We start from the raw sequence: 24,149 nt of genomic DNA, 5'->3' as shown, positions 1-24,149 counted from the left end.
CAGTTGCCACATGTACACCTAAAGAAAACGATACACCGAGTAAACTAAGTTTTGTGAATAGATAAACGGTTGTTCATTATATCGATAAAACAATAACTTAAAAAAACGGTATTACTCAGTCATTTATTCAGTTATATTAAATATTTAATAAGGAGAAAACCGTATCTCAAACGCAAAAAAGCAACACTAGCATTTTCAAGTAACAGTTTAAAGTAACGGTTTACAATAAAGGTGAAATTTATGAAAAATAAGGCTTCAAAAAAAAACAAACACGAAAGACATGTTATATTGGACCCCATAAACACAATCATGCAAAGAAAAAAAGCAGTAAACCACCCCTTTAAATTAATGAAATTTTTAGCTAACGATGATTTGTATATGAACATAAGACAGTTACCTCTGATAACAGATCACTCTTAATTGTAATGAGTCTTAAAGGAATGAGTCTTTCTGTGAAGCTGCTTTGAAACAACGTGTGTTGTGAAAAGCGCTATACAAAAAAATTTGAATTTAATTTAATTTTAGGGGTGGTAATGAGTGCACTTATATGTAAAGGCCATTCACAATAAGGAGGATAACTATATCGGTAATGATAAAGATATAGTTCTAAAAAAAATTGAAATCACGTTTTTTTTTTCAGCTGATAGACGATAAAAACACTGACAGCCAATCAGAATCCACCTGACTTTAAAGAGTTTGTGCATTTAAAGTGGCAAACGACAAAACTGCAGCGTGCTTATAATAAACAGAACATTATTGTCCGCCGATGTGGACGCTAATATAGTTATCGTTCTTGGTGTGAACCTGAACGGGCCTTAACAGTGCTTCGTTATGAATATCTGAAAAGTTCTAGACAAGCACATTTGAGGTATTTTTCTCTTTTTCTAAGCATCATTTTACTGATGACATCATAGATCTGAATTCACACTAATGCCGTTTTGACATTTCGAACTTCAATTCTGAAGTTTTCGGGATCATTGATGTTTCGGAGAATCACAATTAATGATTAATATGCAATGTAAATATATATTATTACGTATAATTTTATTGTGTGAGAGTCTAATGAAATGCGCTTTACCTGGCGTACTGTTCTTACTCCACAGTATTAGAAATGAGTGTGAATAAGTATAAGCCTGAATAAATGATACACACTGCATCATGACATCACACAGGCTTTATTTAACCCCTACTAAAGCGTGATGACCTCTGCAGCTGTGGCCCTGTGGCTTGGCTCAAGCAGTCACATGACTTACACAGGAGAGGGGCGAGGACGCACCTGTTGCCCGTGTTTTTACATCAGGGTCAAGGCCAGAGCTTGACAGGCCTACTGTAAGACGGGTGACAAATGAATAAATAGCTTCCAGCGTTTCTGTGCGATCAGAGAGCATTGAGGAGCTGAAGAAAGTTATGCAAGTGAGGTGTCAAAATTAGGGCTGGGAAAAGATTAATCGCGATTAATCGCGATTAATCGCATCCAAAATAAAAGTTTGTGTTTACATAATATATGTGTGTGCACTATAATTATTTTGTATATATAAATACACACACATGCATGTATACATATAAGAAAAAAATTATATAATTAATATATACAGTATATACATGCAAATATTTCTTAAATATATACGTGCATGTGTGTGTATTTATATATATCTACAAAATAATTATACACTGCACACACATATACAGTATTATGTACACACAAACTTTTATTTTGGATGCGATTAATCGCGATTAATCTTTTCCCAGCCCTAGTCAAAATATACAGAACCATAAAGATGAACATTATATGGAAATTTCATGAGAGATGCAGTGCAGGCATTAGTTTGATCAATATTCGTTAACAATGACACTGTCAACTGATTTTTAATAATGATAATATTGATTTAATAATAATAATTAATTAATAAATACATATTATTATTAATAGTGGTCAACGATACATTTTTTTTTTAAAGCCGATGCCTATATCTTAGAGAGCAGGGTGGCTGATGGCCGATATAAAGCCAATATATTTATAATTAACATTTATGTATTTTATATAAATATATATAAAAAGAAAAACTAATCGGCCAATTAGTTTGGCGATATATCGGTTGGCCACTAATTATTAATTATTAACTATTACATGTTAAGTTTTGATTGATGTAGTTTAATGATTATTGAAAATAAAAAAAGACTAAACACAAAAACATACTTTCTGCATAGTAGTTATCAGATAAATATTGCGATAATATATGAAAACATCCTACTTTGACATCATTGATAAATAATAAAAAAACAATATATAAATATATATATATATATATACAGTATATTTTTAGAGATTATTTGCAACAAATAACTGGCTCCAATATTTGTTATAAAATAAAAATAACAACCGATTTCTGACACTCCCCCCAAAAAAACTATTTAAAATACGTCAAAATGCTTTAATTTTCCAAAACTAGAAGGGTCTTCCTGGCCTTCATACAGCTCTTAGACATTAAAACACATGTAAACACATCTGTGGTAAGAACACGTCCCATCTTTTTTGTTGTTTTACAGACAGCAATATTATGACTAATGTGTCCAGTCAACAGATGTTCCTTAAGACACAGATCTGAGGGCAAAACATCCTCAATGACCTTTAGTGAGCGTGTCCTGGGGCTCGAACAGGCCGTCAGTGCATGTGAGAGTAGTTACACAGAAAAACTGTCGTATTGACGAACGTGGAAGCGCAGAGGATTGAGCAAAACAAAAACAACAAAACATACTCTCGGCTAAGCTTACGCTACTCCTACATCACACGACATGCGTCGGGTCAAAGGTCACTCTTCTGCCGGAACTAGACACGCGTACGGCCGTTACCGGGAGCCAGTGATTATAGTTTATAAACTTATAAATTTGAATATTTTTCTTAAAAAAAAAAATGCATCGCTGCGCTTCAGAAGACCTTTATTAACCTCCTGGAGTAAATTATGGGTTCATTTTCATTTTTGGGTGAACTAACCCTTTAACCCTTTAGAACCTGAATCTAAAATAGGTGTTTTTCACATATTTTTTTTTTTTTTTTTACTGTAAAATTTTAATGTTCAAGGTGTCATCTTTTACAGAAAGAAATTGGCTTTCAAAAAATTACAGTTATTGGCCATTACTGTGTGTGGTGAGTTTGTAAATAGAATTTAAATAGACAAAAATAAAAAAACGAGAATAGAATTTACTGATTTTTATTTAAAAAAAACCCTGAAAAATCCAGAACGAAAGAAACTAACACTTTAAAGTTGAAAAATGAACTATAACACATATATACAAGTCTTTTTTGTGACACTGGGTTGCACAGTTTTCATTTAGGACACTTTTTTTCATACACGCACACATATACAAATGCATGCTTACATAGGCAAGCACACATACACATGCACACATACACATGCACATGAACAATGAGAAATGGCCGACCGCTTCCCAAGTTTCATCAAAAATCATCCCAATCCCCTCTTCTGCTGTCTACCACTTCATTCGCAATGTATTTGTCTATTTTGTATTAGTCTAATTTCATTATTTTATGCAATAGGATTCATGTTAAATAATTTATGTAAAAGGATAGTTGCAAAAGCACAGGTCTCACCTTGCAGCCTTCACATGCGTGAACTCCATAGTGGTATCCTGACGCGCGGTCCGAGCACACGCGGCACTCCAGGTTCAGAGAAGTGGAGGTGAACTCTTCTGATCCCGCCGGGCCACCGTACACGCATGATGACGGGCTGGACGCAGGAGTCAGGGCATCTACACGAGTGAACAAACAAACAAAACAATTGTGCACACTTAAAAGTGATCTAAATCACCATTAGAAAGTCACTCATTCAACAAAACTAGACACAACTAGACAAAACAAAAAACTAATGTGCACACTTTAAAATGATCTATAAGGGAATTAGAAAATCAATGGCATTCAAAAGAATAGAATAGATACTTTTTTCTTTTCTTTTTACAAAATTAAATAAAAATAAATGACAAAGAAACACACTAAAATAAATAAAATATATTACAATACAAAATCTATCTATATATCCGTCCACATTTACACAGCCGAGTTTGGGCTAAGATTTTTTAATGTTTATAAAATAAGTATTTTCTGCTCACCAAGGCTGCATTTATTTGTTTAAAAAATCAGTAAAACCAGTAATATTGTGAAATATTATTACAATTTAAAATAAGTGTTTTCTATGTGATTATAGTAAAGTGTAATTTATTCCTGTGATCAAAGCTGAATTTTCAGTATCATTACTCCAGTTTTCAGTGTCACATGATCCTTCAGAAATATGATGATTTGATGATCAAGAAACAATTCTGATTATTAGTAAGTACATACATTATAAGTACATACAAACACATTTACAAAGCTTTTCAGTGTAATACCAAAGAGAGTAGTGTGAAATTACTATTAGTCTTCTTCAAATTGCTAAAATACTTCAAAGTCTTTACATTTGACAACATTTTATGACAAACATTAAGCCAAAACCACCTGTTTACCTCCTTTTGAGAAATCACTGCTCTGACTTTCTGCTGCTTCATCACACATTTCCATGATGTCATTTCCTCATTTCTCATGTATGGTGTTTTAACCTCAACACTCTGATTTCTTACAATCACTTTTATGTGCGCTGTCTAACTGTTACTTGTGAAACAACAGGTTATGATTCTGAAACTAATCATTTCTGCCCTTGAGGTTTAAATTTAAGAATGTAAAGTTTGTTCATAGAAATAATACGGATTCCATTGAGCTTCTAAGAGTGAAAACTAGGTCAGACATTCCAGAACCACAAGATTAACCAAAAACTGCAACACAACAAGGTCTAAAAGGTCAAACATGTCAAATGATTCTAGATAATTTGCACATACATAACATCTGATAAATCAATGGAATATGCGCTGAAAGCAATGAAGAAAAACCATTTCCTGCCTGACAGAATATGAAAGTTATTATGCTGCATAATATCCACATGTCCACAACATTCTCTATGCAAGTACATGAAGGCAAAAATATTTTTGAACTACTTTAAAACAACTTTTAACAAGCATAGATATGACGATGAAAAAAAACTTTCTTTGGGATAATATTTATTTCATACATTTTTTTTATCATATTGGCAAATTGTTTTTCTTAATTTTTGTTCATAAGCATAAGTCTAACAAAATTTAAAGGCTAACAATATGTTAGCAAACCAATAACATCTGCATTTGCATTCTTATGTATAGTTTCTGGTTTTATTCTTTGCAAATCAGCTGCAAATACAATGCAATGCAATGTAATGTAATGTAATTCAATGTAATGTAATGTAATTCAATGCAATGTAATATAATGCATTGTAATTTAATTCAATGCAATGCAAAGTCATGCAATGCAAAGTCATGCAAAGTAATGCAATGTAATGCAATGGAAAGTAATGTAATTCAATGCAAAGCAAAGAAATGCAAAGAAATGCAAAGTAATGTAATGTCATGCAATGCAATGCAACATAACGCAACGCAACGCAACGCAACGCAACACAGTGCAATGCAATGCAATACAATTGCATGGAAAAGTGTCTTTTCTTAAAAAGTCAGAGTGTATTTTGAGTGGCAGCATCTGGGTACCTAACGCAGTGGAGCTCTCCGATCCGGAGCCCAGACCCGACGACTGGTTCTCGGTCACCTCGAAGCTGCTGAGAGCGTCTTCATCCATGGACTGAGAGATGTCCTGAAGGTCTCCCATTCCCCCGATGAAGTCCACTGTGTCGTTCAGTGGCGACGGGGCGCTGTAGTGGTTCTCCATGTCTACCATGCTGGCGGACAGGGCCAGAGCGCCAATCACACATCAGCCTGGAGGAACAGCGTCGACATATTAAAGAAAATCTATTGTAAGCTTTTAAATTGTTTATAGATAGATTTATTCCAATAAACGAAAAATTGTTTTTAGCAATAACAACAGTCACACAGTTTTTCAAACCAGGGTTAGGGTTAATCACAGGTTATCCTCAACATAAATCACAGTTTCGTCTCATTTAATTAAGGTACAACAAATAACAGCTTGTCAGATATTAGCCCTACTATAAGCTTTACGTTGTCTGCAATATTTTTTATCAGCAGTAATTATGGTTAAGTTCACCCTAAATAGCCTTATCTACACGTCTGTGTTGCATCTGCCTGACACATGGAGAAAGTCGGAGAGCGAAACCAGGCCACAGGAGCTGCAAACTCAAAAGAGACATAGTAAATATCCTTGATGCGTTAAGCATTTACTCGCATGCCACTAATATAGGTCTATTTTGAGGTCATGCGAGTTTCATGAACTTATTATGACACAATGCAAGTGTAAATAGTTCATCTGAGGGCTAGATTACATGACTTCAGAGCGAGTTTATAAATGACTGGTTCAAAAAAGCACAGCAGTATTGAGAGTTTCACATGAAATTACCATGGTCAATTTCCAGAGAAAAAGACCCTATAATCTTCAAATGTTGTCTTCTCATCAAGTTAATTTTATCAATTCAATTTAAGTATATTTTCCAAGTATACTTCATTTAGCATGTATACTAAATTCAATGTACTAGAAGTAGACCTGTGTACTACTTCAATACTTCTTGGGACTAAATTGGCCCACTTTTTAGTTTACCTTTAAGTGTAATAGCAGTAAACTTTGAGTGCACAAACATTTTTCAAAAAAGTTCTTCTTTTGTATCGCAACTATACTCTGAACTATGTTACTATAAACTACAAACATGTAAGTTTATTAGATAGTATGTAAAACATACTGGACTTAATAATAATCAAAATTGAAACTGGAGAGTACTACCTCAAAGAAGCCCAGTGTTTCCCCTACAATGTATTCAGCAGCGGCGCAGCGCCGCCGCTGGATTTTCAGCGCCGCTGCAAAATCTTTCCATGATCAGCAATATCACGACATTCACTTCATTCACTTACACACCTAAAAACACTGTCATGGCGACCGGCGGCGCTGCATGCGGTGGCTCTGAATCCCCTTGTTAACAAGGAGGAAAGAGCCACATATGGAAATATTTTCGATTAGACTAATGTCGCGTTGCCATAAGGGGCCGTTCACATAGCACGTTTTTTGCGCGTGAAAATTCATTATTTCAAATGCTGCCGTTTTTTCAAGCGCGCCTCTGTTCATGGTTATATAGCAACGACAGACGCCAAGGGAGAGCAAGCGCTTGTGGAAAGGAGAAAGCGGTACGAACTGCGCTCTCCATGAGGACGAGGAAGTATCACCAACTGCTCATAGTCCTGATAGTTAACGTTAAATCATATTACATTTTTCAGATGAGTCTACTAAACTTGTTGGTGTCCTTCAGAAATCATTCTAATATGATGATACGTGATGCTCTTTTTTTTTTTTAAAGATTCTTTGATTAATAAAAAGTTAAAAAGAACATCATGTAATAATATTTCACTATATTAGGCTACTGTTTTTTCTGTATTTTTGATTAAATAAATGCAGGCTAGATGAGCATAAGACTTCTTGCAAAAACAAAAAATACCCCCACAATATCATTCAATTACCAAAGAGCCTTAGAGATCTTCTATAAAAAGCCCAGACAAATTAAGTGGTCACAGATTGGGTGTGGCCTTTCCCATTAAGATAAAATTTTCAATAAATTTTCAATAATCTTTTTCTGGGTTGTGCCGTTTCATTTTTCCCCTAAACAATTTCTACCAAGCTGAAAATGAACACAAAAGAAAACATGAACAATCCTGTCTAAAATTATAAAATGAAGGTTTCTGTTTGTGACTGCAGTTCAAGGTACGTGCTGCAATAATCATGCCTTGAATCAGTTGATGGTATGTCATATTTGTTTTTCTTAAAATGATTTCTATCCACAAAACTTGCCAGAAGTCATGGTTTAAGGGGTTATTTAAAAAAAAAAATCTTCCAGGGTGCATGCCCCCGGACCCCACCACGCGCGGCTTGGTAACAACCTCGGGCACATAACAGCACCGCTGCTGGAAAAATTTCTAGGGGAAACACTGAAGCCAATATTTAAGAAAAAATGTATTTAATAGGGAACTTTCAGTATCAACTTGTGTTAAACTTTTAATGAATCGGTGTTAAATTGTGTTTTAATGATTTAAAACTAATTAGACACTTTTTGATATATAAAAGTTCATTTAAACTATCAAACTCAATTTAGAAAAAAAAAAAAATGGAATTGGGACAGCAATTTAGGAACAAATAAAACTGTTATTCTTTCTGACATTCAAAGAAACATTCTTTCCATAGTTACATATAATCAAGGTAAGTTAAAAAAAAACTTGTGACAACTCGCTAAGCCACGCCTTAACCAATTCTATTTTAGGGAACTAAACTCAAAGATTTTGTTCAAAATGGAGTGCTTGCATACTGCAAAGGATATATTGCATACTACTTTTTAAAATTAAAAACTCAATATGCAAACGGTAGCATGCAAAACTGTGATTTATATTAAAATTGTGAAAATATTTTGCAGCACTCAATAAAGTACAGACTTTAACAACTGACCATAGAAATGATAACAAATACGTCAATAGAAATGGTGGAGTTGGAAAGGTGTTACTAGAAGACTAAGAAAAGAGGTGGTATTGAATATCAATGTAAAATACTAGGGAAGTATACAGGTCCTTCTAAAAAAATTAGCATATTGTGATAAAGTTCATTATTTTCCATAATGTAATGATAAAAATTAAACTTTCATATATTTTAGATTCATTGCACACCAACTGAAATATTTCAGGTCTTTTATTGTTTTAATACTGATGATTTTGGCATACAGCTCATGAAAACCTAAAAAAATTAGCATATCATGAAAAGGGTCTCTAAACGAGCTATTAACCTAATCATCTGAATCAAATAATTAACTCTAAACACCTGCAAAAGATTCCTAAGGCTTTTAAAAACTCCAAGCCTGTTTCATTACTCAAAACCGCAATCATGACGACTGTTGCTCAGTGGTCCAAAGAACTTTTTTCGGATGAAAGCAAATTTTGCATGTCATTCGGAAATCAAGGTGCCAGAGTCTGGAGGAAGACTGGGGAGAAGGAAATGCCAAAATGCCTGAAGTCCAGTGCTGCTTCTCTGTAGCCCAGGTCAGGCGCTTCTGCCGCTGTTTCTGGTTCAAAAGTGGCTTGACCTGGGGAATGCGGCACCTGTAGCCCATTTCCTGCACACGCCTGTGCACGGTGGCTCTGGATGTTTCTACTCCAGACTCAGTCCACTGCTTCCGCAGGTCCCCCAAGGTCTGGAATCGGTCCTTCTCCACAATCTTCCTCAGGGTCCGGTCACCTCTTCTCGTTGTGCAGCGTTTTTTGCCACACTTTTTCCTTCCCACAGACTTCCCACTGAGGTGCCTTGATACAGCACTCTGGGAACAGCCTATTTGTTCAGAAATTTCTTTCCGTGTCTTACCCTCTTGCTTGAGGGTGTCAATGATGGCCTTCTGGACAGCAGTCAGGTCGGCAGTCTTACCCATGATTGCGGTTTTGAGTAATGAAACAGGCCTAAAAGCCTCAGGAATCTTTTGCAGGTGTTTAGAGTTAATTAGTTGATTCAGATGATTAGGTTAATAGCTCGTTTAGAGACCCTTTTCATGATATGCTAATTTTTTGAGATAGGAATTTGGGGTTTTCATGAGCTGTATGCCAAAATCATCAGTATTAAAACAATAAAAGACCTGAAATATTTCAGTTGGTGCGCAATGCATCTAAAATATATGAAAGTTTAATTTTTATCATTACATTATGGAAAATCACAATATGCAATTTTTTTTAGAAGGACCTATCTAACCTTTTCTTTTTTTGTGTTGTTGTTTTCTGTTACATGCAAATGTATATGTATGTGTTTAGTTCAAATGTAATAAAAAGTTAAAAAAAACAAAAAAACAATTGACCATATAGCGTTTTTCTATTTATACTCATAAGCCTCAGAGGGCTTGAACACCAATTAAATGAAAATTCAAAAAATGACCAGGCGACCAATCCGCCGCAGTAGAATAAATACTCCGCCGCTTCACGATTATGTAAGACTCGTGCAATTAAACAAAGATCTTGTATGTAATGCGAGCTTGTTGAATGTGTGCGGCTCCATGTTTAACACCTACTCACTCCTGTGATGACAACACTGCATCGCCCTCAGCAAGAACACACTGTTCCCTGTTCACTCGTCTCAGCCGGACACACACCGCAGACAGAGAGAGGGCAGCCAGTGGGCACAGTCACATACCACGGGCCAAACGCCAGGGCATTTCCAACACACCACCACCAAAAGTACATGTGTACGGTATTTATCAGGCTGGACAGTACAAGCATATGGCATGTACAGTTTTCCAGGGGCAGCGATTTCCTTTCTAGATCAGTGGATGCTGTCAAAACATTTCTGTCACTTATTTTCCTCAATAGAATTTTAGTTTTTTTTTTCTTCCTAAAGTCCACTTAAAGGTAAGATAGTTCACCCAAAAATGAAAATTCTGTCAGTAATTACTCACGCTCATGTTGTTCAACTCCGTAAGACCTTGGTTCATCTAAGGGTAAAATTAAACCGATATGTTTTCCAAAACACATTTACTCTAAAACTGTGAGAAAATCAAAGCCATAAATCTAAATAAGATGTGTACCAAATTTAAGGTTAATATCTCAAAAAATGAGCTTTCAGTAAGATTTTGTTTTTGCATTTATATATCAATTATATATGATTGCAATTTGCATATATATGTGTGAATACTTTGCCACCACCCAAGTCTAGAGTAACAGTATACACTGAGCTCTTTTATTTCCCAATGATCAAAGATATATCCTTCTTTTTTTTTATTATATTACCTTTTCAAGTAGTAAGAAACTGATGCTTTACTGAGCAAACACAATATAATTAATAACCAATAAAGTACATCATAAGGTTAGAGCTATGACCAACAAATATGAGGACTGGAGTAATGGATTAGTTATTAGCTTCAGGACAGAGTCTTGGACGGCCAAGGACGATCTTAGTGAATCAATGACAACTCCTGCAACAGCATTATAATAAGAGTGGATTAAAACCGAGATATAGGGCGGCCCGGACAGAAACACTACATACACTTACAGTCTGTTTGAATGCAGTGTCCTGAAAATCATCAATGCATGAAATATATCATGACGTCTATCAAAAATAGGCATTGCGAGCTAAATATATCAGCAAAACATAAACAATAAAAAAATTCAAAACAGATGAGCTCATTCCCACTAGAATTAGAGTCAGAACAGCATGTGCAAAACCACAACAAAACCGCACCTTCCTCTTGAGTTTATACATGTGATCTGATGTTTGTGTGTCTTTACACGTGGAAAGTACTAATAGTCCAGCAGGGTTCGGTGGCACATGCTTCACGCGCCTGGCGTTCGTCTTGTTTCAAGTTGCAATTCAACACACAACATGACCTAAATTGTGGGTTGGGGGTGGATGAGGGGCCAACGCAACAAAACCGGACACCAAAACCCGGTGACATCAGGATGGCACACTTCTCACGGTAACATTATCTGAAGTGAAACAATCTGAAAGCCACAAGTCATTCTTTATCAGGTTAAAAGTGCCTAAAATGACTGGGGAAAGTGATATCATTTGAATGGAATCTGGTCACATGATGTTTGAAATCATTTGATCAATTGAAATGACTAAACACCTCTTAATCTGGTTGTGGTCAGTGACGGATCAGTGGATGTTCAGGGTTTGACTTTAAGGGCAATAGGTCAGCCATAGAAGTATTAATCTAATAGAAAAAAAGACACCTAAGGTGAAAGTACAAACATAGAATAAAATACAAATAGAAACTAAATTTAAAACTATAGCAACCCTGCTTTGCATAAAAACATTTGTCAAATATATGTAATGTAAATGTGTATGTAAATGTCTAGTGGCCTATTTTTACATAAAACTTGGTGCAACACATCTTGATATAGTTTGCTATATTTGGACGTTAACATAAATTTGAAATAGACGTTATTTACTTTCTAAATAAATTCCTTTAGTCATATGCTCTAAAGTTGGGGTGTTGAAAAACCTAATAGTTCAGGGAGCTGAACAGTTAACCAGACCACTTTTATTATGAACTTAAAAAACACTCTATGAGAAGTGACACAAAGGCTTCTTCCACCCAGGCAATGCCCAGCAACTTCCCAGCATCCAACCAGCCAATGCCTAGCATCTACCCAGCAACCGCACAGCATACACCTTGGCCAATGCCCAGCAACTGCCCAACATTTACCCAGCAACTGCCCAGCATTTACTCAGCAACCACACAGAAACCGCACAGCATCCACCCAGCCAATGCCCAGCAACTACCCAGCATCCTCCCAGCAACCACCCAGCATCCACCCAGCCAATGCCCAGCAACTCCCCAGCATCCTCCCAGCATCCTCCCAGCAACCACCCAGCAACCACCCAGCATCCACCCAGCATCCACCCAGCAACCACCCAGCATCCACCCAGCAACTGCCCAGTATCCACCCAGCCAATGCCCAGCAACTGCCCAGCATCCACTCAGCAACCGCCCAGCATCCACCCAGCAACCACCCAGCATCCAACCAGCAACCGCACAGCATCCAACCAGTATCCAACCAGCAACCGCACAGCATCCACCCAGCCAATGCCCCGCAACTGCCCAGCATCCACTCAGCAACCACCCAGCATCCAACCAGCAACCACACAGCATTCACCCAGCATCCACCCAGCAACCGCACAGCATCCATCCAGCATCCAACCAGCAACCGCACAGCATCCACCCAGCAGCCACCCAGCCAATGCCCAGCAACTGCCCAGCATCCACCCAGTAACCACCCAGCATCCAACCAGCAACCGCACAGCATTCACCCAGCATCCAACCAGCAACCACACAGCATCCACCCAGCATCCAACCAGCAACCGCACAGCATCCACCCAGCATCTACCCAGCCAATGCCCAGCAACTGTCCAGCATCCACTCAGCAACCACACAGCATCCAACCAGCAACCGCCCATCATCCACCTAGCATCCAACCAGCAACCGCCCATCATCCACCAAGCATCCAACCAGCAACCACACAGCATCCACCCAGCATCCAACCAGCAACCGCACAGCATCCAACCAGCAACCGCACAGCATCCACCCAGCCAATGCCCAGCAACTGCCCAGCATCCAACCAGCAACCGCACAACATCCACCCAGCATCCAACCAGCAACCGCACAGCATCCACCCAGTAACCACCCAGTCAATGTACAGCAAATGCCCAACATCCACCCAGCTAATGCCCAGCATCCACTCATCATCCACCCAGCAACCACCCAGCCAATGCCCAGCATCCACCAAGCAACCACTCAGCATCCACCCAGCAACGACTCATAACACCCTAGAAACTGCTATAGCAACAGCCAGGCATTGTGGTGGAAAGTTTTGCACAAGCAATCACAGTCATTTCACGTTGACTGTGCACTTCTCAATACCTCATTCTAGTGCTGTAGCGGCGCGTCGATGTCGTCAACGCTTCGACGTCAAAATTACGTCGACGCCATATTTTTGCGGCGACACTTCTTTGTTTATTTATTTTTTGCACCGTTTCCAGCTGTACAGCTCGCCACCTCACATGGGAGTGAGACCGAAACATTGCAGAAAGGAGAACGAAGACAACTCGAAGTGAATGTGCTTTCCATTAAATGAATCACACACAGTAAACAAACCCTCAACAACAAAAAAAACGTTGCAATTTAGACGCGCAAACTGGGTGCCGGTGCGGTGAGACGTACATGCTCGGGCAGATTCGGCTTGAAGTCGTTCATCCTCGGTTGCGGCACCGCGCGCTGTTACAAAAGAAGCCGTGCACACAGCCAAGCGAAATGGGGTCTTGCGCACCCAACGCGTCATTTTTGCCGCGCGCACCTTCGCGCTCGTGCGGACGCATCGAGTTTAAACAAGGCTTTACTCCGTGTCAGCACGCGCTCTGATTGGTAAAGGGGCTAGACCTCTCCCGAATCATCTCCTGCAGTAGCAGCCTCCGAAGCACCACTAACTCCGCCTCCGTTTCCCTAGTAAGCTGATATTAGTATTTAAACCTTCTCTATGATAAAAAATGTTTGTAAAAAATATTTTATTAACACGTTTTGGCGGTTATAGAGTTCTAATGATGGTGTTCAAATACATAACATTAGACTAGCGTTAGCCAGCTTATAGTATCATGATTCAGTACATTATTTAATTTATTTGAGATAGCCTACATTATGTTTTTTTTAATCGAGCAGCAGAAAAATAATCTTTATATTAATCGTCCAATTAGTCGTTAGATTAGTCGACTAATCGATAAAATAATCGCCCAACTAATCGTTTAGTTAATAATTGTTTACCCCAGCCCTACCTCATTCACTGGATAAAACTGAAAAAAAGTTGTTACATGCGTAAATCCACAGTGTGATTGTAGCAAGCTTGTTGTACAGCGCCTGCAGGCCTCAGCAGAGAGTCCTGGCTCATTAACTCACAATCTCTCCTAAGTGGCTAAGGCTTTGTCTGTCTCTGACATGGTCATTTACTGTGATGGATGTTTAGAGTCCTCATCAGACGGACTTAAGCAGCTCTTCAGTATTGTCGGTCAGGACAGAAGCTCCTGAGATTAAAACTGTAGTGAGACAACAGTAGATCAGGTCAAAGCGCAGCAAATGACACGTTTAAAACTGCTCTGTGTTGGCTTAAAATGAAATTCCCCTCTGGGATCAATTAAGTCAGTCTGTCTTTCCGTCTGTCACTGGGTTTAAAGATACCTGGCTTGCCTGAGTAAACCAAAATGTGGTTTTGTATTTCAACAGGTCTCTTCAAACCCAACGTGCTGATGTTGCAATAAATACTTAAAGTTTATATGTGCATGGCTAAGTTTAAACAAAGTGAACAACTCAGTCTGAAAACATCTGAGGGAGGAAGAAGACGTGTACACTTTCACGCAAAAAAACAGCGTTCATGCATGCATACGTGCATTTGATGCATTGGTAAATGCAGGAAAAAGTGACAGATAAAGGGATACAAATTAACATTTTATCATCATTTCACCCTCATGTTCCAAACCCATTTGACTTACTTTCTTCTATGGAACACAAAAGCAGATGTTTGGCAGAATGTCCAAGTTTCAGTTTTCAAAAGTGCTTTGTGATTTGTAATAGACGATAAATAAAAAAATAAAAATATATCCAAACCTCTGAACAGTAGTGTACTGTACATGTTCTACTTAAAAGGTCATTGAGACGTTGATGTTAGCATTTACAGAGACACAGACAGGTGGTTAGGATTGAAAAACTATAGTCAGCCCGACCTGAAAATCCTGTTTTAGGAAAATAAACAGCGGGGGAACGGAACGAGCAAGAACATTCCCATTCTCTTGCTGGAAACTAAAAAAAGGGTTAGATTGCAAATGCTAGAACACAAGTCAGACAAACACCCTCAGAAAGAGACCAGGAGAGATGAGCATTTTGCTTATGATTTTGAGAGCAAGAAAACATTGCAGAGAGGCAGACAGAAGAAGCAAAACATGTTCTGACATGAGAGGAAATTTGTGATGATAATTACTTAAAACTAAAGACACTCAATCATGTAAAGGTATTAATGGAGGCCGATTTTATTTTCCTTGTTCCTTGTGGCTTTTCTGAAATACTTGTTTACTGCTAAATTATACATTAGCCCAGGCTGTTTTTTGTATCACTTTGCTTTCTTTTTCCTCTCAACATAAAAAAAAAAAAATCACATCCATTTATTTATTCATTTATTTGGTAAGTGGCTGTGCAATACACAGGTAATTTACAGTCAGATGGTTATTTTGTACAATAAAACTCCTTCGGGGTAATACAAGCTTTGTGTTTATGATCGTCTGACTGTATATTAGCCTATCTCTTACATGTTTGACACTGAGAGTTAGTAAATAATCCTGGCTTGTCAGGTTTTGAGTTTCACACTGTACATTTGTAAACCCTTGGTTAATGTACTTATTTGCATGTCTATGCAATTAAAACAGTAATGGTTTAAAACATCGTAGGTCTCTGCACATTCAAACTAGCGCCCTGCATAAGGTTACTTCAAATGTGAATATGGTTGGGAATCGAAAATCGATTCCAGTTCTGGAATTGGATACTTGTTATAAAATTAAAATTTCGATTACACATCGATTCCTCTGTGCACATTTTAATGTGGTTTTAGGCCCTGTTTACACGAGAACGCTCGCGGGTGCAAACGTAAAAATATTTGATCAGATGTGCCTTTCGTTTACACGGCGACAGCGTTTTTGGGCCTTAAAAACGCAAAGAAGTGAAACCCCCCTCCAGAGTGGAAATATTAAAAACGCTCCACCGTCGCGTTCCCGTCTAAAGGGTAAAAACGCAAATCTGCTCACGGTGGCTCTCGTCACGTACACGTTTACGTCACAGGCATGCGCCAGTACAGGAAAATAACAACCAACATGTCGGATTATTTCCATACGTCGGACCTTCAAGTTGCCCTAGCAGCTGATAAACGTACAAGAGTCTTTTTGCTGTTCGCTTCGCCATGTTTTGATTTTGCGCTACTAGGGAGAGAAGTAGAAGGAAGGTTGTACGCAGGCGCGCGGACTTGGTGTTGTTGTGTGGCAGTGCTTCACATTGCCACCTAGCCGCCTGGAGTGCATACTACATCGAATTTCACACACTTTTGCGTCACCATATGCACGCAGATTTCCCCCCATAACGCTCGTCTAAACGCAAAATAAAAAGTGATAACGCAACACCACTTTTGCATTTTCTCTTCAGATCGTTTCCGTGTAAACATAGCCTTAAACCATTCAAGCTAAATAAGATGCGAAAGCAACTCAATTCTGTACACGAATACTGAATTGAGATCTCTTTCACGTTTTGTGGAGCTTGAAAAAAGAAATACACAAAATTAAGTCAAAATACCCTCGTAAACACAGTCGGTTAAGTGTTGATTTAACGTAGACAGTTGAGAAAGAAAAATCACGTGTAACAGTATAATGGATCAGTGCATCAGGTCTTAAAGTGACAGCAGCCTAATATACCCGCGGTCGTCTGTGTCATTACTGTTAGTCAAAGAACATAGGAAAAAGAAAATCACTCACTGATCTTGACTGAATAATTTTTGTAACTTTAATACGGATTGATATAAAAAGAAAACTATGCAGTGTTATTTTACATTAGATATCAATTTCTGAACTTTGTTCAGTTGTATTTATTTGTGCTATTGCTAATTTGCTTATTTGTTGCTTAACTGTTTACTTGTCTTGAATAATGTTTGACATTTATTTTAGTTAGTCTAGTTCATTAGTTTGTTATTTGGGCTGCTGATTTTTGTTCATGGTATTTAGCTGGAATGGAATGTTGTGCAAAAACACACAGAATAAATATTTATGACAGCGAAATGTTTGACTTAATTTTTTATAACCATATTGCAATCGAAACTGGGAATCGATAATAATTGGAATCAATACGCAGAATTGAAATCACTAAAATTCAAACGATACCCAACCCTACATGCGAGAGCTTAAAAATTCCATAGAATAGTGTTGCCATGGAAAACACAACTTAGGAACGTCATTTGGGTGAGTAAATAATGACAGTTTTTTAACACCTATTAGCCTACTTTAACATGTGAAAAGAGAATTTTCTGTAAATATACTTTGCAAAGATTAAACACTCAAATACTCCACAGATGTCATGACAGATAAAGCTGAAACCTACGGCAAAATAAAGGTCAACACAACTAAGAAAACACAAAGTAAACTCCATGACCCTCGCAAAACGTCCAGTTATGTAAGTTTATGTGGGGTTAGTGCTTCAAGCAGTGTGTCTGCTTTAGATATTTAAACACTGGCCCCGCAGCAATAACAGGACAGTCTGGTTAGTGTCCAGGGGTCTGTTGTATTAACCAAGCAATGCAAGTTACAATTCAACCAATGTGTAACAGAAATTACAAATGTTGGAATTACCGCAATTACGAGTTTCTGATTTGCTGATCTCTGTGTCAAACTTGTCGAACTAGTACCAGTTTACAGAGAGCTCAGGACTTTCTAGAACTTTCTACAAATGGAGCAAGAACCAAATATGACAACCTGATCCACCAATAGAAAACCACAACCATCCAATCAATTCCCCACAGACAAAATCAAGCTCCGCCCACATTTGTTCTTGTTCGAGAAGCCGTTTCAGACGGATACATGAAAATAGAAAAGAAAAAAAAGAAAATAGAAAAGAAAAGAAAAAACTAATTTAACAATCTGTCACTAACTTGAGATCCACCAATAGCAAACCACAACCATCCAATCAATTCCCCACAGACAAAATCAAGCTCCGCCCACATTTGTTCTTGTCCGAGAAGCCGTTTCACTCGTATATACATCAAAATAGAAAAGAAAAATACAAATGCAATCGTTTCATGCTGACTTTAATAAAACATAAAAGAATAGTCCAAATGACTAGCGTAAAGTCACATGATGAGATGTGACAGACACATGTCATTATCTGGTGAAAAAGTAGTTTTTCTTGTTACGGTTTAAAAACTTTAAAATTCGTCTATCATATGACTTTGAGAAGAATATAATGCATGAGTTATACTGTATAGACAGACTACTGTGGTGGAGTCCTAATTAAATTGCAACCTGAAGAACTGGTAGTGCAAACCTCCCAGAAAATTATCAAACATCAGTTATTATAAACGGAGATGGAAAAACCCAGTTGGCATTTATGTAGCTGGTAAATCTGAGACAGGTACTGCAAGATCTAGGTCAAATTACAGAGAGTCATGGTAATGCATGCTGCAACACACAGTCTGTATGTGAGAACAGTGTCCAGCAACATGCCCGTATCTGCTGACAGTACTAGTTTCACTGTCAAAACAACCTAAATATTTGAGTTTATTGGGACTCGACAGCAGTTTTATCCCTGAACCCAATGCTTGTGCTTGTTACTGTAGAGCTGGAACCAATAAAACAGGTGGACAAATGAATGAAGATGCTCAGATTTTGGCCAATAATACTAATTATTACTAGAGCAAACATCACTATTACACTTACTCATACTTTGGCTTAGGATAAGAAAAATCCCACTTACACCGAACAAAGGATCAGAGACATATCATAGCGACTATTTCTAAACTCTAATGAATCAGTCCAGGTCTTATAAGATGGCCATTTACCACATAATAAACTCTCTATTGCAGCTCTGCAAACACATTAAAAGCATAAGCAATCTGTCTGATAACACTGCGACCAGCTTTATCGTGTTGAATATTTGAAGAAGGCGCGCTTAACATCGCAGATGTGCAGTGGGAGAGCAGTTTAGAGTAAGTTACAGCAGAAGCAGGAGAAAAACAGCACAGTAAATGCAGATTAGAGGATGCCTGAGAAGGTCTTGTAAATGCATGCTCAGCTAGCTGATGATACGACACAAAGAGCTCACCATAGGATTAAAGGACAGTATTAACCACTAAATTATCATGCAGTGTGTCTGAGATGATGAAACTGGACCTTAACACAAAGTACTGTGGTGATACCATAGTACAATAATGTTGTCAGACTGTAATTCCACTTGATTACCAAATTCATATATCATGCTATAATACTCCAATTAGAGCTACACGATTAATCATTAAAAGAGCAGAGAGAGCCATTGTCCGAAACAGCTACGCAAACAGTCTTTCATTTCTGTGTTACAATAATTTAAATTATCACAGAAGTACTGGAAAAGTTCGGATATGAACACCTTTTGGCGACATGTGACTGTTAAAAATGTATTTGTCATTGAATCATTCATGTAAAAGAGACTCATTCAAAAAAACTGATTCGTCCAGTAATGATCGCAAAGTCTTTATGAGTGAGTTGAATCATTCACTCAACCCAATTTAAAAAATAATAATAATGAACTCAAATTAATTAAAACATTTTTTTTTAACAAACTCCAGAAATGCAGTAAAAAAACGTTATTTTGTTTGGTTGTCTGTTCAGAATCTTGCAGCTCTCACTACAAGGTAGTTACAAAAAACAACAACACATGAACTACAAAACAATACAAAAAGTGAACTGTACTTAAAATAGGCAACATAGTCTTTATGCAAATGTATAAATATTTTTTTCGTTTTGATTTTTTGTGTGATTAACCTACAAATTTAAACAAAGCCTGGTTTACATACTTTTGTTGTTTTCACTAATATTAATGATAAGAATAATTACTAATATTAATAATGACATATACAAATTCTTATAGTGAGTTTAAATTTACAGTCAAGGTTACTAAAAAATTAAAAATCCACAATTCCAGACACAGATTAACACTCAAACAGTGTCATAAGAAAGTATCAGAAAACACCTGTGCACCCGTGATTTTATATAAAATACATACTATATTATGTAACTTTCACAACAAGAGCAAACATCTCAGCTCTTCTCAAATCTAAAAGGCATAATGTCAACAAAACGATCTGATGCTCAGATAAGCGTTGGAAAAGCATTGCTGTATGATTTTAAACAGACAAATATACTGTCAATATCTAATACATAAAAAAAATATACAGTAACATAGCAAGAGAAAACAAAGCAGAATAGAATAGAATAGAAGTGCTCTCCTTTCACTTCACACAACTGACTCTGACCTTTAGCTGCAGCAGCCAGTGCTCGTCGAACATCACGTCTTGAGGCGTCAATGAGCCTGTAATGGTGCTGACAGCGCGATCACTGCAGCATAATATCATTTATAATAATTAATATAAACACATAACCTCCGCCGAGTCCTGTCGCGCGCCTCCGCCGCTGTCAAACTGCAGCTGCAGGTCTCGCGCGCCTCCCGGAAACGGCGTCATGACGCCCAGATGATCATGCAGACGTACAGACACACCCCCCGACACACCTCAGCGCTCGGCCAATCAGAGCGCAGTACGAACTGGAGCGCCGATGGAGGAGTGTGGTGTGGATGATGGCCAGTACATGATGAGATGGGCTGACTGGTTGGACTGGGTTCAGGGGACATTGTGCATGTCTGTCGACTGCATACAGTAACATTCAGTGCATGTAGTGTAGATACTTTATCATCTCGCCATCGTCCTGTAAACTTTAACAATGACAGATACAGTGCAAAAGGCCTTCAGTCCTGTACTGCAGGAAATTTATAATATCAAAAGTTGGGAAACATAACTATTTTTAATTAATTATTGAAAGAGGACTCTGATGCTCATCAAGGCTGCATTTATTTGATCGAAAATACAGGAAAACAGTAATATTGTGAAATATTATTACAATTCAAAATAACGTTTTTGTATTTTAATATACTATAAAATATAATTTATTCCTGTGATCAAAGCTGTATTTTCAGCATCATTTCTCCAGTCATCACTAGATCCTTCAGAAATCGTAATATGCTGTTTCATTAGCAATGTTGGAAACAGTAAAATATATATTTTTAGAGCCTGCAGTGATAGGCTACTTTTTTCATGATTGTTTGATGAATAAAAGTTTTTTGTTTTTTTTAAAGGACAGCATTTATTACAAAAAAAATATATTTTGTAACAATATACACTACCATTCAAAAATTTGTGGTCAGTCATTTCTTTTTTTTAAAATACATTTTGATTCAGCAAGGATGTGTTAGATTGATAAAAAGTGATAATAAAGATTCAAATTGTTATTTTAATATTGTGAATAAAATTCTGTTATTTTTTACTTTTTATTTCATCAAAGAATCCTGAAAAAAGTAGGCCTATCACAAAAAAGCAGCAGAACTGTTTCCAATGTTGATAATAAATCAGCCTATTAGAATGATTTCTGAAGGATCATGTGACACTGAAGACTGACTGAAAATGCAGCTTTGGTCTCAGGAATAAATTACATTTTAAAGTATATTACAATAGAAAACACACACACACACACACACACACACACACACACACACACACACACACACACACACACACACACACACACACACACACACACACACACAATTAAGGTAACATTTAACCAAAACCAACAGGTTTTATTCTATATCATCATTATTACATTCTTTTTCAATTAGAAATGAAACACATCTTGGGATGAGGCAAGCCGGCAGGTTGGCAGAGAGCAGCGTTTAATCCGACTTAAAAACTCTTTCCATTGCAAAAGCACTTTGAGGAGAAACACAGAGCTTATGTTGTGAAATCTTCCAGACATAAATGTTGGGGTTGCAGTGATATTGCCCGGGGGGGGCGAGTGGGCCAGATTGCAAAAGAAGAGTGAAGGTGATCGGTCCTCTCCTCATGGACAACCTCCAGAAACCCCTGCCAGCCCGGGGACTTATACTGCATATCATTTCGTTTGTACTCTTTTGTATAATGACAAAGAAAGATTCTGAGTCTGATTCTGACTGGAGCCAGTCACGTAACACAGGGATCTGGGCAGGAATGGCATGGCTGTCCGGGAACTGGACGCTTCCCAAAGTCTGGAGCTCGAGTTTGCTCATTAAAGTGATAGTTCACCCAAAAAAGTTGTTCTAAAACTGTATACGTTTCTTTCTTCTGCTGAGCACAAAAGAACATATTTTGAAATTTTTTTTTTTAGCTTTTATTATGAATATGTTAGCCTTAAGGTTATGAATAAGCTGGTGTGCTCCAAAACAATGACAAAATTCGCATTTAGGCGATGTAAGCATTCAAAACGTACATTCTCACACTTCCGCAAAAATAGATCAGGGATTTTTATGACATCACAGCGGAGTTCAGCTTCTCATCACATCTTCTGTCCAATCAAATGCTCTCTAGAATCTAAAGCTCCGCCCCCTGTGCTATAAACACCACCTGGCCGAAGCGACCGTTGACACGTCACGGGCAATTTGGGTTGGAGACGTGTGTTCGGTTGCTCAAAGGCTCGAGTTTTATTCTGTTTTCCAACTGTACGTTGGTTAAGAATTAAATGGATGGTATTTATTCACACCTCTACTATTGAATCCAACGTTTCATCAGCGCTCGGATTCGCTTCTATGGTGCTGTCAACTACGAATTGCAGTCTGTGAGGTAAACTAAATGCTATTGGCTATTTGAAAAGGGGGAGGGGCTATTCAATTTGTCCCGTCTTAGCTTCCTGTTTCAGTGGAAATTACGTAACTTCCATAGCTACTTTTTTGAAAACACTTTAGTTTAGGGTCTAATTCTCACTATTAAGTTGGTTATTAACATGCATATGAAATCTACATCCGCCATGTTGTCATTATCATGTGACCTATAGCGTCAGTTGCGTCGCTTCACTGTCATTCACAAATCCTCTCATGTGGCCTCATCGGATAGTAAAGTGTTTATCGTATTCAAACTTCAGTATTAAGTCATCCAAGTACTCTTTGCCTAGTCTTTTATGTATACTGTGAATTCGGACACACTTCTTTTGTCACATACTGTTTTTTGCCTACTAGCATTTGCAGATGCGGTATTACCGTATGGCACAAGCTGATTGGCCTCTTCTGATCCCGCAGCCAATGATATCGCTTGCTCAACCATTAAATATTCTAGTTCAGTGTTTGGTGTAAGCTAGTCCTGCAACAGCTATTAGAGTTCCTCTGAGACCACTTTCCCAGCAAACACAGAACGTTCCCCTAACGTTCCCGAATGGTCCCATGAGGTTATTTTTTTGGGAACCAAACAAGAACGTTATAGGAACGTTCCATGTAGGTTATTTTTAGGTTCCATTTTTATAACGTAAGGAAAACGTTCCGGGAACGTTCCCCTAACGTTAAGGGAAAGTTCTAGGAACGTTCTGGGAACCAAAAACTAACGTTCCCAGAACCTAAATTTGTTTGCTGGGTTTACACATAGCTGGGTATTTAGAGAAACTAATATCCCCCCCCCCCCATTTTCAATAATAACATCGTGCACACAACATCGTTTTCAAAAAAGTTGTCATTTACATCATTATTGCGAAAACGATAATATTGATAATAAACGATAGTATTGTCGTTCTGAGACCATTTTCATCTAAAATAATGATAAATGGCATAATAATGCAGGAACACCTTTTCAAAGATCAATAAACTTTTATTTCTAAAGACTATTTAAATGAACAAAACTACCAAAAACAATAAAAGCAATGGACTCTCAGTCTCTGTTAACAAAAAAATGCACTTACAAATGTGTGACACTGAGAATCATATGCATCA

The 24,149-nt window shown here is 37.7% G+C and overlaps 1 protein-coding gene across 1 annotated transcript in view; it reads right to left on the bottom strand.

Annotated features, from left to right (window-relative positions):
- The window catches only part of pparab (peroxisome proliferator-activated receptor alpha b), a 39,575-nt gene extending 18,745 nt beyond the window's left edge, over positions 1-20,830 (bottom strand). The window contains exons 1-3 of the mRNA XM_077209768.1: positions 20,626-20,830; positions 5,620-5,844; positions 3,611-3,768 (exon numbers count right to left, since the gene is read on the bottom strand). Coding sequence (XP_077065883.1) covers positions 3,611-3,768; positions 5,620-5,806 — 345 coding nt within the window. The 5' untranslated portion in view covers positions 5,807-5,844; positions 20,626-20,830. The remainder of the gene's footprint in view (positions 1-3,610; positions 3,769-5,619; positions 5,845-20,625) is intronic.
- Between the last annotated feature and the right edge of the window lie 3,319 nt (positions 20,831-24,149).

This window comes from Siphateles boraxobius, unplaced genomic scaffold, assembly GCF_051911475.1.
Source record: "Siphateles boraxobius isolate OS27281-9 unplaced genomic scaffold, OSU_SipBor_1 62, whole genome shotgun sequence".
NCBI lineage: Eukaryota > Metazoa > Chordata > Actinopteri > Cypriniformes > Leuciscidae > Siphateles > Siphateles boraxobius.
The sequence above is the reverse complement of the archived record's forward strand: the minus strand, read 5'-3'. Positions and strand labels throughout refer to the sequence as shown.